Source organism: Sapajus apella, unplaced genomic scaffold (genome assembly GCF_009761245.1).
Source record: "Sapajus apella isolate SASKATOON/1434 unplaced genomic scaffold, GSC_monkey_1.0 scaffold4, whole genome shotgun sequence".
NCBI classification, from domain to species: Eukaryota; Metazoa; Chordata; class Mammalia; order Primates; family Cebidae; genus Sapajus; species Sapajus apella.
In genome coordinates, this window is record NW_022436944.1 from 28,234,841 (window position 1) to 28,250,696 (window position 15,856).

Genomic DNA, 15,856 nt, shown 5'->3' on the forward strand with positions numbered 1-15,856 from the left:
GACAGAAACCATATTGCACAGGTAACCAAACATGAAAAACTTAATCACCTTTTACTAGTTAGCAATTCTTGTGTTTACTACTAAAAGGGGTAGAAGTGGACTCTAGGGGATACAGAATATCAACTTTGGGATGCAGATGCTTTCCCCCACGGGTAAGGGAGAGAGAACAAGAAAGGAAGTTAGAAACTAGCTAAGTGCCTCCCTACCAAGCTGAGATTTAGACCTCCTCTGGCTGCCACAGGAACGTGCAACCCATTTGTGGCTAAGAAACTTGCCAAAAGGTGCTGTCTGCTGATAAAACATAAAGGCCATGGTTCTTAGGGCATGAGCCAAGGGTAAACTGTGGGGTGCGCTTAGGTGATTGAGAACAGCTCTATACGCCAATGGAAAACCATGGAAAACAGCAGAAGAAAAGCCTCTTCTTCCTGCTATAGCCTTGCAGTGTCCTTCCATCGCCCCCTATTGGCAAAGCCAAACATCAAGTCCACTGAGAAGCGGAGAGGAGACAGACGTCAATTTGAAGCTGAGAGGTAATGAATTTGCTACTGACTCACACATAGTTATATTTTTAAGATAAATATCTTTAGCTTCCTAAATGTATGGTCTTGAATAATTTCTTCTGAATCAGCCTAGCTGCCCCTTCTTAGTACTAGCATTTTAGTTCTGCAGTGTTTCCGAACCCTTGCAAAAATCTTTGGTTGTTTGTTTATATCTTGTGAACAATCAAAACTTGCTTAGGTTTGCTAAAATGTTTTATGGATTTCTTTGCTCTCCACTGCTTCTCACATGCCATTTCTGCCTCACTGGTACATTTTCCTTCTTGCTGAAATATATCTATGGCTATTTTTCAGTTTGATATTCCTGCACGCTTAATATTTTTTTAAGCCTGTTTTTTTGTTTTGTTTCATAACTTTTGCCCGTGGGTTTCCCTTTAGTGACAGCTATCTGCTGCAGTTGTCATACATGTGCCCTGGATGTGAGTGGCAACGCTCTGTGGCCAGTTTTATGGTTGCCTCCATTGAGGCTTCACAGGTTCCAGGTTCTAAACCAATATTCACATTCCTTCCTAGGTTTGGGGGTTTCTGCACCAAGTTGATGTTAACTTCAGACCCTATGCCCCTGCATATTAGCTGATTGTTTCCACCCACTGCTGAAAACCAATTCTTGTCCTCAGTGGCAGCCAAGGTATTAACAACTTTTCAGGCTCCCTGCCCCTCACACAGGGCCTATATATATAACCTTGGCTCCTGTCTGGTATGTATTAAAATTCTGGTTCCCTTCTACATTTTAACTCCCCTTTGGACTAACACCAGGAATTTACCTGTGTTTCCTGACAGGTAAGAATGGTTTAATTGTTTAAAATATGTTTAAATATATGTTTAAAATAAATGTTTATGGTTTAAGTTTGGAAGAGGAGGGATAGGTTTTCACTTGTCTGCTATTTTGATTAGCTGTTGTTTTATGGTTGCTAATGTTTCAGATGTGTCTATGATACATTTCCTTATTTCTCTGGTGCTTCTCTATTTTCAAGGCACTTGTCTATTTAGGGAGCAATTACAATGCCATGAGGTAAACAGGGTAGGCATCAATGCTCCATTTTATTATGAGAATTTTCCATTTAAAATAGAAACCTCAGCAGAAACAAATTTCACCATGGATCATCTATGTACTTAACACAGTCTTGGATGATGAGGGTAAAAAAGAATTCAAATATCTTATAGTTCAATTGGAGAGTAAACAAATATTAAATACCAAATACAATATAAGTAGTTGCTTTGTATGTAACCTTAGCAGGTGCCTAATAACAATTTTTTTTTTTTTTTTTTTTTTTGAGATGGAGTGTTGCTCTGTCACCCAAGCTGGAGTGCAATGGCATGATCTCAGCTCACTGCAACCTCCACCTCCTGGGTTCAAACGATTCTTCTGCCTCAGCCTCCCAAGTAGCTGGGACTACAAGCATGTGCCACCACACCTGGCTAATTTTTGTATTTTTACCATATTGGCCAGGCTTGTCTCAAACTCCGGACCTCATGATCTGCCCACCTTGGCCTCCTGGAGTGCTGGGGTTACAAGCATGAGCCACCCGGCCCAGCCCTAATCAACATTTTTTTTAAAACTTAGTGTTATAAAGGCTGTGAACTATTAAAATGGAAAATACTCAGTATCAACAGTAAATGCTACAGGTGGTGGGAAGAGTCATTTCAGTATGGATTGACTTAATAGAGGAGATAGGTTTGAAACAGGACTTGAATAGGCAGAGCATAGTACTTGGACTATTATGGAATAGAACATCTGCACGTGAAAACATCTGCAGAAAACGGGAATAAGAGTAACATAACAAAATTTTTGTTTTAGAATGTTATCCTGGTTCAGAAAAGTGGCAGTGAAGACAGTGGCAGAGACAGAAAACTGATGGCAGGTAGTGTTGTCTGAGTCGGTAAGGGGGAAGAGGAGGTCCAGGAATGTTAGAGGGAGGTATATTTGGTCTTGTAAAGTCTGAAATGTAAAAAAGGCACTTGTTTAAGTATAATTTATGTATTTTGCTTTTAAAGTGTTATTTAGGTGAACCAAACATCTCTTTAGAAAGTAGAATAGCCTAAACTTATCTGAAAGAGATATAGAAAGCTCCCTTTTCTCTGTTGGTGACACTCTTCAGCAGTCTCCAGTGCTTTGCTATGAGAGTCAGACAGAGACCTGGGTTTGGAACTTGAGTTGCATTTTCCTATGGAAATAATGCTATATCCTGGAGTTTTGGCCCTTAGACCACACAAGAGTATTTAACTCAAGGTATTTAAATATATGACATTTTTGCCACTAGGGAAATACATTTTTAGCTCCAGGTCAAATAAAAGAACAAATCTCCAGGCCGACAAGTACCACAGGTGGCAGCCAGAAGGGCTTTGGCAGTGTTAGCTCTTGACAGTTCTGAATTTCCCTTTAACCAGTCACTGCCCAGGAATGCTGGTAGTGGCTCTAAAAACAGACCTGCCCCGGCCCCTATGCCAGGGGCAGGACACTTTCTGGTACATACATATATTCAGGCAAGTCCTAAATCAGATGGTATATAATTACCTACTAAAAGTGAAAAATCACCACTGAGGTTTGGAATAATTTAGTAGGCACAAATGTATCATTTCTTTCTGGACTTGAAGAAAAAAAATCCAACAAAAAAAGTAGTTCTTGCTTTTAAATAACCTTTTCCTTATGCTATTCAGTCATGCAGTTAAATTCCACACAAGAATATATGTATATAATTTCAAGTGGTTGTTCTGATTTAAATGACAAAACATACATTATTTGATGTACATGATCTAAAAGAAAAAATATATACATATATACACATTTTAACATAAAGGTGAATGATAAGGATTCTCATCGTCAGCTTCTGGGCTGTCCATTTGGAGTCAGCTCATACCTGTAAGACAGTTAGGTTTGGACTTAACGTTAGTAATGACAGCGTGTTGTAACAGGACAAACCGCCAGTCCTGCCTGCCTGGGCCCCTGTGAGACCAGCATAACCTGACTCACTCTCTCTAAGTTGGCCAGCCAGGGTTCAGGGTTAAGGCTAGAGTTTACAGGTGCCTTTTAGGGTGTTAGTGAAATCTGCAGGCAGTAAAGCCTTAAATAAAGGCATTCGGCCGGGCGCGGTGGCTCAAGCCTGTAATCCCAGCACTTTGGGAGGCCGAGGCGGGTGGATCACGAGGTCAAGAGATCGAGACCATCCTGGTCAACATGGTGAAACCCCGTCTCTACTAAAACTACAAAAACTTAGCTGGGCATGGTGGCGCGTGCCTGTAATCCCAGCTACTCAGGAGGCTGAGGCAGGAGAATTGCCTGAACCCAGGAGGCGGAGGTTGCAGTGAGCCGAGATTGCACCATTGCACTCCAGCCTGGGTAACAAGAGTGAAACTCCGTCTCAAAAAAAAAAAAAAAAAAAAAGGCATTCATGTCTCTCCCTTCTTGATAACAAAGGAGCTGAAATAGTACTGAAAGGGAAAACTGTCTTGAATAGCAGGCTAACAGTGATAAAATGAGAGGGCACACTTACCATTGTGAAAAGCCCCTAATCAGATCTTCTTTCGATAAGTCAATCAGTACCTAAATAAACACAAATTATTAGTTCCCCTCCAAAACACTGCATTAAGGAAAGGAATTGGGATAAAGTGAATTGATCAGTCTCCTTGGTGTATCAAATATCTCTTGTACTTACTTTTCCTAACTCCTTTCTTCTGTGTGAGCCTAGTGGCCTACTATTTTTCACTGCAACATCGAGTGACCTCTTCTTTACTTCTTCCATGGGAACAAAAAATTCAAATCTTTAGGAAGCAAAAAGTCAGGAAGTTAGAATTTCATATTTCATTCAGTTTTCTTGAAAATCTAAAGTGCTTCATCCATTTCCCTACTGAAACAGATGATAACAGGATATTAGGAACACCTAGAGCAGGACTGGCTCGTAAGTACTCACAATGTATCATTACCACAGATAATCACTGTCCTGTGTTGTTCACAAAACCCAGAAATACTAAGAGGCTGTTTGCCTAGAATGCGTCAGACTATTGTGGCTTAGTTGGCATCTTTCTTTCTCCAGTTCTTCCCTGGTTACCACTCTTTTAGCTGGCTGTCCTCACCCCAAATAGTACCTGCTCATAGGACTGCCTCAACCCCCTTTCTCAGTGTTTTCTTACCGGCTAAGGGCTAGAACACCGAACAGTTAGGTTTGCTCTAGTTGCATGGAAAATAGTGGCCAACTCCTGTGGAGTAAGGCAGAGGAAACCTCTTTCTTTTAGGTTTATTTTTAGGGTGGAGGTTGCCAACTCTGCCTTCCAGACAATCCAGGCTTATCTTGCAGTCATACGTTTGAGAATTACTAACAGATTTAGGTTTGTCACAAAAGTCAAATGTTAAGCCTTTTCCCTCCTATGTTTCCACATGATTTTTTAAAATCCCTTAGCCACATAGTAGTTACCATACCACAGTTTTTACATCTTTTTATAATTATGTTAGCACTCCCTTTGAGGGCAAAATCTCTTACTTGTATGGCTCTAGAGTATAGGATGGTGCCTAGCATAAAGCATTCAGTAAATGTTGAATGAATAGTCTCTCTTCCCCATACCCTTTCCTTAACACTGATGAACTCAAAGCATAGCTCTCGAAGGAACATATTAGTTCTTAGACATGGCCCAAAGAGGACTCGGTGTAACCCTTTTTAAAAAAGTTATTGATCAGGATAATTATGAGATGTAGTATTTTACTAAGCTGGCTAGAAATGTCTTTTTAGAACCCTGAAGCAAAAGGATGCACTAATGAGATTCAGACTTCTAAGAATAAAAATATTTGGGATAAGACTTGCCATCAATGGCCCATCAAAAGCAATTAATGTGATTAGAGTCACCCTTGTCCCCAAGGACACAGTGGACAAGCCTTTGTGGAGAAGGGGAGGGTATCTGCTCTATCTGCCACCTATGTTTTGTTGCAGGAGGGAATACAGGCCAAAGAGCTTCAAGCTTTAGAGGAAACTTTAGGTCCTTAGGTTCAAGGAATGTTTATTTTTAACTGCTGGAATTAAAACAGATCAAAAAAATATTTGAACAGATTCTAATCTTTTTACTATCAGAGACACTTAAAGAGTAGAGAACATTCCATATTCAGGAACACTTTAGGCTCTATGGGCAGTAAACGTAAGAAGCCATTTTGATAAACTTCCCTGGTGCTCCTTTTTTCCCACTACAGTACAGAAGCTTCATGAAGTCATAGACTATGTTGTCTTGTTCAGCCATAGCCCCTTCTAGCATCTGGCAGGCTGCCAGGCAACATAACAGGTACTTGACAAATACTCAAATAGATGAAGCTCTCTAGGCAGGCCACCAGCCCACTTACGTCTCATCAAACAGGGGTTCCAAGGTCTTCCGCTTCACTGAAGTCTTCTTACGACATGTCCACTTCCTTTCTGGCAACAAGTAGACACGGACGTAGGGATCAGCTCCACTGCTGGTACATGGTGTCAGGTTTCTGATTTGGTGTCAAAGACATTAGGGAAAAAAAGGCCCCTTGTTTTCATACAGTGAAAATACTCATTTGGGAGAAGGTTATATTAGCCATTCAGCATTAGATACCCTTGAAGACAAAAATGCTCAGTGGTCCTGATGGTCAAAAGTCTGTAGAACTTAGACGCATGGTTTTGAAAACATGCATCTTTATAAAGCTTGGGGTAGAGCAAGTACTGGATTCGAGATTCTCACTTGGAAAATGTAGTGGCTACCAGCCACTCCAGACAGCCTTGCAGTGGTTGCAGCTGAGCAATGCCCTTGGCTCTTTAGCCCATCAGCACCACTGAAGAATGACGGCCAAAGTGCCCCTTTAAGGACTTTGTTACAATGTTCAGGGTTTCAAGTCTCTCTCCTTTTTTTCCCCCAAAGTGTTCTTTATCTTGGGACTATGTGCCCTGTTCATTGTTCTGAGTGTCCCTACTCTGATTTATGGTCACCTGATGCTCCCAAAGAACCTCCTTGGCCCTAGAATCTCTTTACCTGCAGCCGTTGATGAGCACGCGGAGGCAGCGCCGCAGACACACATAGCGCACTGTGAGCTGAATCTCGCCCAGCTGCCGCCGCCTGAGGTCCCCACCTCTGTAAAGAAAGAGCACATCACTTCTCTTGCAGTGACAAGCATTGGCCCTCTTCCCCCACCCCAAAGACAAAGAAGCATTCCTGCTTGAGGAGCATAGAGCCATGCGGGATAATCTGCAGTGAGTTTACTTTCTGTTGGAATTAGTTCCATCCAGCATTCATGTATAATAATTATCCTATTTCACAGTAGGAAGAACGGGAACCCTGAAGTGGGATCTGCCTTTGTATCATGATTCCTTTTGGGACCTTGAATGAATTTATTCAACTTTTATGATAATAAGTTCCATCTTGTAGGGTTATTGTGAAAGTTAAATCAGATAACATGCTAAGCCCATAGTAAACCCTTCATAAATGACAGCCATTTATTACATAATACTGTATATTAAACTTTACATATCATCCCAGTATAACTCTTTAGAATCAGGAAATGGTTCTGCTGGAAGGGACCTTACCAACCACAGTCCAGCATCTATTTTACAGTCAGTACGTAACTAGAGCCATAACCAGCCTGTCTGGGTCTCTCTCCCTTGTCCTGTGTTCTTTCTACCACACCATGCTGCCTCTTATGAAGAAATTTTGTGGAAAAACAGAACTTGTACAGAAATAGTACAAGTTCTAACAGAACTTGTATATGAACTTACAGAACTTGTAAGTTCATATCTACTTTTCCATCCAGTGAGGTATTTTTCATACAGGAGATTTTAGAAAAGATTAAGCAGAGAGGTGCATACTCAATGTTGAGGCTGATATCTGCCAGGTCAAAGCAGGAAGAGGCCAGGGAGTTGAGCGAGGACATGCTGGGAGCCAGCCTCTTGGGCGGCCATGCGAATGGGGAAGACGGGCATTTCATGGGTCTGGGTGACTTGATGGGTCCTGGAGAGTGGGGGCCTGGGACAGTCAGGAAGATGGTGGTTGAACTCTTCTTCTGCCCCATGGGCTCACAGAACCTTTTGGCACTGTCCTTGCCTTTGGGCTCTGGGCCTATCTCTTGGGGTGTGGGCTCAGTGGCAACGGTGGTAGCACTGGTGGTGGTTGTGGTACTCTTGGTTGTGTCCTTAGTTTCGGACGCAGAGTCTGGGGGACATGGCAAATCTGTAGGGCCTTCTTCCTGAGGTGGGGCTTTGGGACCCTGGTTGGTAGCCACCTTCTTGATGAGCAGAGGGCCCTTCTTTAGGGCTTCAGGTCCTGTGTATGGGCTCCCCAGCTCTCGTTCCTCCACTCGAAGGAACTGCAAGCCAGATAAGAGGGTGGTTTATGAGCTGGGCCACCGCTTCTATAACCTCAGCTATTGTTTCTCCTTCCCCCTTTCCCTTTAGTTGTGAATTATCAAGACCCTTCCTAGGGACCTCCATTTCTAGTAATACGTATGGCATTCGAAATATTCTGAAAAACTTGTTAGAAATGCCAAATTCACAAGAAAATAAGGATAATTCTGTTAAAAGAAAACTGAAAAAAGTTAAGCTTTCCTAGGTTTGTATATCAACCTTGGCATTCAGGGAGTTAGAAGAAGAGGCTGTGAGGCTAGGAGCTGAAGGGAAGACCCATGAAGGTAGAATCTCTTTAGTAAAAAAGTAGTTTAGAATAAAACTTCTGCCTACCGGCAAAGACTGATGACAAGAACACGTGTTTGTCACAGCCTGTACTCTGGTTGGGGAGTACAAAGCCTTCCCTACTAACATGATACCTCATAGGCCTGTCCTCATATGAATTTTGAGTATAAGTATGAGCTACCTATGGAATCTTGAAACCCAAAGTTAAAAAATAACTTAAAAATGGACTCAGGTTTCTAATGCACCTGAGGAACTGGGCTGCAGCAAAAGCAGAAACTCCTTGGAAGAGAACAACCTCAATCCAGGTCATAAAGGAACACTGAACACATGTTTGCAATCCAAGTTATAAAACGGAAATGAGTCACCATCAAAAAGCATCAACAGGTCAGGCATGGTGGCTCCCACCTCTAATCCCAGCACTTTGGGAGGTAGATCACGAGGTCAGGAGTTTGAGAACAGCCTGGCTAATATGGTGAAACCCCATCTCTCTTAATAATACACAAATTAGCCAGGCGTGGTGGCACGCACCTGTAGTCCCAGCTACTCAGGAGACTGAGGCAAAAGAATTGCTTGAAGCTGGGAGGCAGAGGTTGCAGTGAGCTGAGATTGCGTCACTGCATTCCAGCCTGGGTGACAGAACAAAACTGTCTCAAAAAAAAAAAAAAAAAGCATCAACAGACAAAACAACATCAAAATTTAACTCCTAAGATCTTCAAATAATAGAACATTACATATTAATACATTGTAACATACTTTCTTTTTGAGACGGTCTCATTCTGCCCAGACTGGAGTGCAGTGGTGCGATCTCAGCTCACCACAACCTCAGTCTCCCAAAGCGATTCTCCTGTCTCAGCCTCCTCAGTAGCTGGGGTTACAGATGGGCACCACTACCACCCAACTAATTTTTGTATTTTTAGTAAAGATGGGGTTTCACCATGTTGGCCAGGCTGGTCTGAAACTCCTGACCTCAGATGATCCACCTGCCTTGGCCTCCCAAAGTGCTGAGATTACAGGCATGAGCCACCACACCCAACCTATTGTAACATATTTTCAAATGACCAAAGATGAATATAAACATGAGAAGATAATAAAATTCTATGAGAAAATACCCAGTAGATTTGGAAAAGATAAAAATAGAAATGAAAAATCACCGTTAAAAAAACCATGAACAGGTTAAACCATAAACTAGACACAGCCAAAGAATTAGTGGTCTGGAAGACAGCTCTGAGGGAATTAGAATGTACCACCATGACTACAGAGATGGGAAATATAAAGGTGAGGTCAACAGGCATGGAGGATAAATGACAAGGTACATTATAGAAATTCTAGAAAGAGGAATTTAAAAAGAATGGAGCAGAGGCAGTATTTGAAGAGCCAGTATCTCCTCAAACATTGACTTGCTCCCATTCAGTATTCCAAAATTGATGAAAAGCATGAACCCATCTCCTGGCTTCTTCCAGTTACACAGCAGGTGCTTAGTGCTGGGACAGTTCACCCTGCTTCATTGCCAGAGCTCTAGGGGGCATGAGAGATTTACCCGAAGTACCAGCCTCATGGAGATGAGGCTGTCCAGGCCTGAGTGGTCCAGCTGAAAGCGCTGCTCAAGAGTTAGGTCAGCATAGGGGAGGATCTGGCACAAGGGGACCTCCAGCATTCCCAGAGCATACTCCTGGTCATCATCAAGCACCTAGGCAGTGGGCCAGTCACAAAACAAGAGGATCACCAAGCCCCGCCACACCACTACTAGTATCTGGGCCCCAACCAAGTTTGGGTTTACTTCAGTCTGTACTGTGCTTCTATGGGCATCTGTTCCTATTCTGAAAACTAGAATGGGATCAGGCCACTCCTGATCCTTGCCTTCTGTCAGGCAAGACAGTGACGATTATGATATGTATGAGCTAGTCTGTTAAATGCCCAGAGCCAGTGGGCTTTGGGGACTGATGAGCTGTGCTGCTCCCCAGGCAGGGCTCAGGGCCCCAAAATAGTTCCATCACTTGTTGGTATTGAGATCTTGGACAAGACAGTATTTTTGCCTCTCTTTGCTCATTCTACAGATCTTTTGTGAAGATTAAATGAATGTGTATGTGTGTATACCATTAATGTCCTGTGTAGATTCCAGCACAGGGTATTCTGGGTGCTGTGTAGCAAATATAAAGACTCGTTTGCAGGGAAAATCAAGGGGCTTGAGGGTTTATCCTTCCACATCCCTCTATACTATGACCCCAGGCACTAGCCTCAAGGAGAGGCCCTTGTGGGGCCTCAGTGACCCCTCTCACATACAAGGGGCTGACTTTAAACACTGTCAGGAGAACCTGCTCAAGGTGCACTTCAAGCTCCCCACCCCACCTGGCTTAGAAACCTCTTAACTCTGTTTCAAGCACCCATCTTCCAGCAAACCTTCAGATGGAGCTGCTCAGTGGCCACATTGTGCACAAAGAAGGAGAACACCTGGCTCCACACAGGGTCCTTGCTGTGGGGACAGGTCTGGGAACAGAAGAGCAAGAGATCATTGAAGGGTTAGGTTGGGCAGAGCTGGATACCAGCACCCTCTGCTCTCACTCTGGCCACCAAGTACATTGGGAATCTTACCTATATGCCCTGGGATCAGACCCACACATGCTACAGCTGGTGGGAGGCACCAGGACAGGACAACCACACTCAAGGGCGGGGAGTGGTTTGCTGGGAAGTTTTACAGGACAGCTGAAATTATACTGGCTCACTTAAGGAGAGGAGAGGCAACAGGATTTCTGCTGCTGAACTGAGAAAATTCATGATTGGTAGAAAGGACACGGCTTCAGAACCATGCCCAAGCTTGAACCCTAGTTCTGCTTTGTGCCCTTGGTCAAGTCATTTATCTCTGATCCTCAGATTCTTCAATTATAAAACTATTTTGTGAGGTTATTCTGAAGACTAAACAAAATCAAGTGCCTACTAGGCATTCACCATAAGTTAATTCCCTTCCCTTTTGCCTCTCTTTCTGAGAAGGGCTGGGTCCCTGTTTCCTTACCCTGGGGCTACACACCAAGCTGTCTTACCTTACTTGTATGTGTCTTCTTGCCTACTGATAGTTTGACATAGGAAGAAGGGTCTCTGCTGACCTTGTTCTGTGAGGAATCAGATCCGTAACAGTGAAGGTGGCATAGTCAGTATCAGCTTGAGACAGTCCTACCCCCACCCACCAGGAGCATCTGGGGAACTGAGGCCAGCCAATTACTTCATTTTGAGAGAAAGCTACTCTGGTGCCCCAGGCCCCCTGGGCTGTCATTACTATGTCAGCCCCAGGACAGGACTGACCCCAGAATGCAGTTCCAAGTTAAAACATCAGAAGCCAGAGCGGGGCCTGACCGGGCACAGGCTCTTGTTCCCTGGGGCTATGGAAACAGTGGAATCCAGTTTTGGCTCCTACTCTTTGCTGTGTGACCCATAAAATGGTAATAAACATGAATGACACAGTCATCATGAGACTCAGGGATAACAAATGTGGGGATGAGTTACCAAGCCTAGTGCCTGGCACACAGCAGACTCCACAGTCAGCACCTCTTTATCCCCAGGCCATGTGTGCAGACAGTGGCCCAGGAGACACGGGGTTGCAACTACTCTGGGGAGAGAAGCTGTGTTTTGCCCTCCTTGGAGTTTGCAGCCATATACTCACTCTGGCAAACCTGGAGAGTTTTTTGGCCCGATATTCGCCATTCAGGTAGTCAAAAGGGTTTCTCTGCAGCACAGGAATAATGGGGTTAAAGCAACACAGGACCATTTGAAAGTGATGGGCACTTATGTTGCATGTGTGTGACACTCTGGACATGTCACCACTCACCGGCAAGTTGCAGGCACTCTCCAAGAAGACGACGAGAATGGCAGTGGAAAGGCCACCATGGTCCTGCAAACAGACGCAGACCCTCACTGAGTACTCCCAGAAGCAGGAGAGAAAGCCTACTCATGGCAGAAGACAGCCAACTAGTCTTCACACTCCAGACCAGCTGCCGGAAGACCTCTCACAAACTAGCTTTTTGTTGAGGTTAAGAATGTAACTGGTGCATGGCAGATTCAAGTTAGATACTGAGTGGATTTCCCTATGAACTGGGAGGACAGACATTGACACAGAGTTCTAAGGACCCCACCATCTAAAGATGATGATGCTCAGAGGACATTTGCTGAGAGCCATCAGGAGCTGCCCTGTGTGGAGACAGGCTGAGTCACAGTTCTCCAGGAGGTGAGCAAGAACAGGAGGCATTATCTCCCTCCCTTCCTTCACCTGCACACAGCTGGCACATGTGCTCCTCCACCTTTCTGCTAGGGAGCCCTTGACACCCTGCACTCACCTCAGTCAGAGGTTCCTGGTCAGTGAGCAGTGAAAGCCACTCCAGCCGCAGGTGCAGCCGCCCGCTGGTTGTGTCATTCAGGACGAACCACTGTGGGATGGGGGCAGAAAGCTCAGGTAAAAGGCAGGGGGATGCAACTGATACTCTTTGGGCAGCTCAGTCCTGGGACCTGGTGGGATCCTAGTAGAGAATCCAGGGAAAAGGTGGACCAGCCCAGACAGGGTATGCTTTGGGCTCAGAGGGACTGGGAGATGTGCTTATAAAAAGAAGTGCTACACTGTGGGATTAAGAAAAACGCAGGCCCAGCCTGCCCTCCTCTGTAATGTGACTCTCCCCTGCTGGGGTCCTTAGTCTGTGGGCATTTTCCAGGGAAACTTCTTCCAACCAGAAAGCCCTGGAGAATACCCTGGAGAGTTCCCTGGAGCCATCTGTGCTTCATCCTGCTCTTGCCCCTGAGGATGGACATGTGTGCAGCCTAGCACAGAGGGGGACCACAGCATAAGAATAGCTGGGCTGAGGCAACCTACTGGAGCTGTCCACAGGAAAGGGCTACCTTGAAACCCCCGGGGGTTCCAAGCACTAACTGTACCTCATCCACCACTCGGTTGGTCATGACATCTCCAAGGCAGATCTGCAGGCTGGAATATATAGGGAGAGGGGATTGATTGGGTCAGTGCAGAGGAAGAAAGCACCAAAGGGCATGGAGGCCCAGTCTGGACTCTGTTTTCAATTATCTGAGTGAGGCCATTAAGACAGAGGATCTTACCCCAAGGAACGAATGAGGGACCAGCATCAGCTCAAGTGAAGGAAAGACTACCGTCAGGGCTGCTCCCATTGGGTGTGCTACCTGGTGAGGCAGGGTTCTCCCATCCCCAGAGGGGACAAGCAGAGGCTATTGGACACATCACTTCTGGATTTCTCAGTGACAGTGCAACTGGCATTTTGAGTGGGATGATTCTTCATTGTGCAAAACTACCCATGCATTGCAGGAATTTGGCCTTCTGGTCCTGTGCCCTCTAAATGCCAGAGGCACCACCTCTCAGTCATGTTAACCCCAAATGCCCCTTAATTTCCAAAACTACCCCAGGTACCCTGCAAGGGATAAGTGTTGTCGGCATGTAATGTAGTTTGGATGTCTGTCCCCTCCAAATCTCAAGTTGAAACGTGATCCCCAATGTTAAAGGTTGGGGGTGCCTAGTGAGAAGTGTTTGGGTCATGGAGGCAGATCCCTCATGAATGGCTTGGTGCCCTCCCCACAGTAATGAGCTCATGCAAGATCTGGTTGTTAAAAAGAAGCTGGGACATCCACCTCCTCTTGCTTCCTCTCTCTTACCATACCTGTGACATACCTGTTCCTCCTTCACCTTCTGCCATGAGTAAACCTGCAGAACCATGAGCCAGACAACACTCTTTTCCTTATAAATTATCTGACCTCAAGTATCCCTTATAGCAACAAAATATGGACCAATACAGCATGTGTGTGTGTGAGGAGGTAACACCCACACCTCAGCTTGCCCCTATCTCACCCTGAGCCAAGCCCAACCAGAAGGTCCTGAAGGCCAGAGGGGAAAATGTAATTCAATGTAACTGTAAGAAATGTGCTTAAGGTCAAAATACACTTGAAATTGGTTATTAATAAAGCATGACCCACAAGCCACACTTTTAATCTTTGACATTACAAAAATTGCAACTGTTTTCATTAAGATAAAAAATAAGCAACATCTGGTGGTGAATCTGTGAGTATTAACATCCAGGCTAATACACATAGATCCTACTTGTTTCTTAACCTGTCAGACTGTGCCCCTCCCAGTTTGTTTTGTTTCTACTTTTCCAAATTACATGATCATGGAAACAAGCTAAACAATACAGGAATCGGAAAATTTGGGTAAACCTGCCTTTTCTGCTTCCTCATCTGAGACAAGCGGTGTAACAGCCAGCCTTTCTCTGCTCACATGAACACATGCAAAAATACTCATTCAGGGTTCCTCTCCCAGATGATGACTCATGACATGTTATGCTCAGCTGCTCTCCCCCACTTCATAATGGGTGTCCTCCAGGTTAATACACAGATTCTACTTGTTTTTCAGAGCTGCAGAATATTCTCTAGTTTGGCAATAGAAAATTTATTCAGACATTCGGCCAATGTCCTCTGAGATTAGATATTCATTTGGGGGGATGGGGGTGTTGTTTTTCTTCTATGGATAGTTCTGCAATAAACATTTCAGATAGTACCGCTTTTAGAGGAGATCCTGAAGTAGGACTGCTGGACCAAAATACACGTAAGTGAAGTTTTGATAGCCAGCCCCACCCTGGCTATTTTCGTCATCCCATACCCCTGAAGGGGCTGGAATCTACCCCCTAGAACATGGCCCATGGTTCCTTGGGACTGGGCATCTGGCCATCCATGCCAGCCTTATCCACTACTCCACAGGGGGACTTCGTACATTATCAGGAAGGCAGAAAGCAGAGCCATGGAATACAAACCTTGGGGTCCTCTCTGTGCCCCCCAGGGCCTAGGTCAGGGCTGGGCACTTGGGAGACATCTGGGAAGGTTTGTGGTAGGAGTAGAAGGGTGAGGCAGGTTGCCTGGCACAGTCACCATGTCAGGGTGACCTGAGAGGGTTGCTAGTCATTAAGTGGTAGAAGCAGGGTATCTATATCCCAAGGCCCAGCCAGCACCCCCAGGGATGGAAGGCTGCCTCCAGACCCAGCTGTGCGCCCTCCTCACCTGCCCAGGAAGTCATCCCTGTCAGTATCCTCATCATACAGGTCTACCTCCAGGTCCTGCCCAGGGACTTCATAAACCATGAACTGGAAGGAAAGAGAGGTGTCATGACCTGCAGACAACAGTTGACCTTATGTAGGATCCAAGGGGAGCCAAATCGTGCCTTGGAATGCTACCAGATTCCTGACCTCCTCAGTGCCTGGAGAACCCCACCCATAAGAAGGGAGTGAGGCCCCTCCCCTGCAGGGGGGAAGAGAAGATTAGAGAAAACATGTGCAAGTCCATGGCAGAGCGGATGTCCAGGGGACAGTGGCTACTACTGTTTGTTCTGTATGGGGCTGTGCAGTGTCCAGAGCACATGTCCCATCACATTCTCCTGGCCCCCATAGGTCTGCAATACCAGGAAGCCCCAAGCTGCCCTTTATCACCCCTGCTTTCATTGCCTCACCCAAAATGTAACAGAGCAACCAGATGGTATATTGGGAAGGGAAGTTGAAAGGGGTCACCCAGGATGTGGCTCTCCTGGAGCATGTAATCTGGGGGGCCTTAACAGGCTGTGGGTCCCACCCTTCAAATAGTAGGGATTGTGGTTGAACTTAAGAATTTCAGGCTCCTGGTATTTAGCTCTGACAG

The 15,856-nt window shown here is 45.1% G+C and overlaps 1 protein-coding gene across 5 annotated transcripts in view; it reads right to left on the reverse strand.

Annotated features, from left to right (window-relative positions):
- Nucleotides 1–2,074: 2,074 nt before the first annotated feature.
- ESYT3 (extended synaptotagmin 3) overlaps nt 2,075–15,856 on the reverse strand; it is a 45,142-nt gene continuing 31,360 nt past the window's right edge. The window contains exons 10-23 of one of the 5 annotated variants that reach the window (XM_032265238.1): nt 15,227–15,309; nt 13,088–13,136; nt 12,499–12,588; nt 11,994–12,056; nt 11,829–11,891; nt 11,212–11,280; nt 10,574–10,660; nt 9,714–9,863; nt 7,358–7,854; nt 6,528–6,626; nt 5,878–6,009; nt 4,211–4,316; nt 4,049–4,098; nt 3,170–3,415 (exon numbers count right to left, since the gene is read on the reverse strand). In XM_032265238.1, the coding sequence (XP_032121129.1) occupies nt 3,379–3,415; nt 4,049–4,098; nt 4,211–4,316; nt 5,878–6,009; nt 6,528–6,626; nt 7,358–7,854; nt 9,714–9,863; nt 10,574–10,660; nt 11,212–11,280; nt 11,829–11,891; nt 11,994–12,056; nt 12,499–12,588; nt 13,088–13,136; nt 15,227–15,309 (1,575 nt within the window). In that variant the 3' untranslated portion in view covers nt 3,170–3,378. Of the gene's footprint in view, nt 2,497–3,169; nt 3,416–4,048; nt 4,099–4,210; nt 4,317–5,877; nt 6,010–6,527; nt 6,627–6,965; nt 7,232–7,274; nt 7,855–9,713; nt 9,864–10,573; nt 10,661–11,211; nt 11,281–11,828; nt 12,057–12,498; nt 12,589–13,087; nt 13,137–15,226; nt 15,310–15,856 lie in introns of those variants that run through there. The other 4 variants (XM_032265229.1, XM_032265221.1, XM_032265252.1 and 1 more) reach the window with 4 other exon arrangements.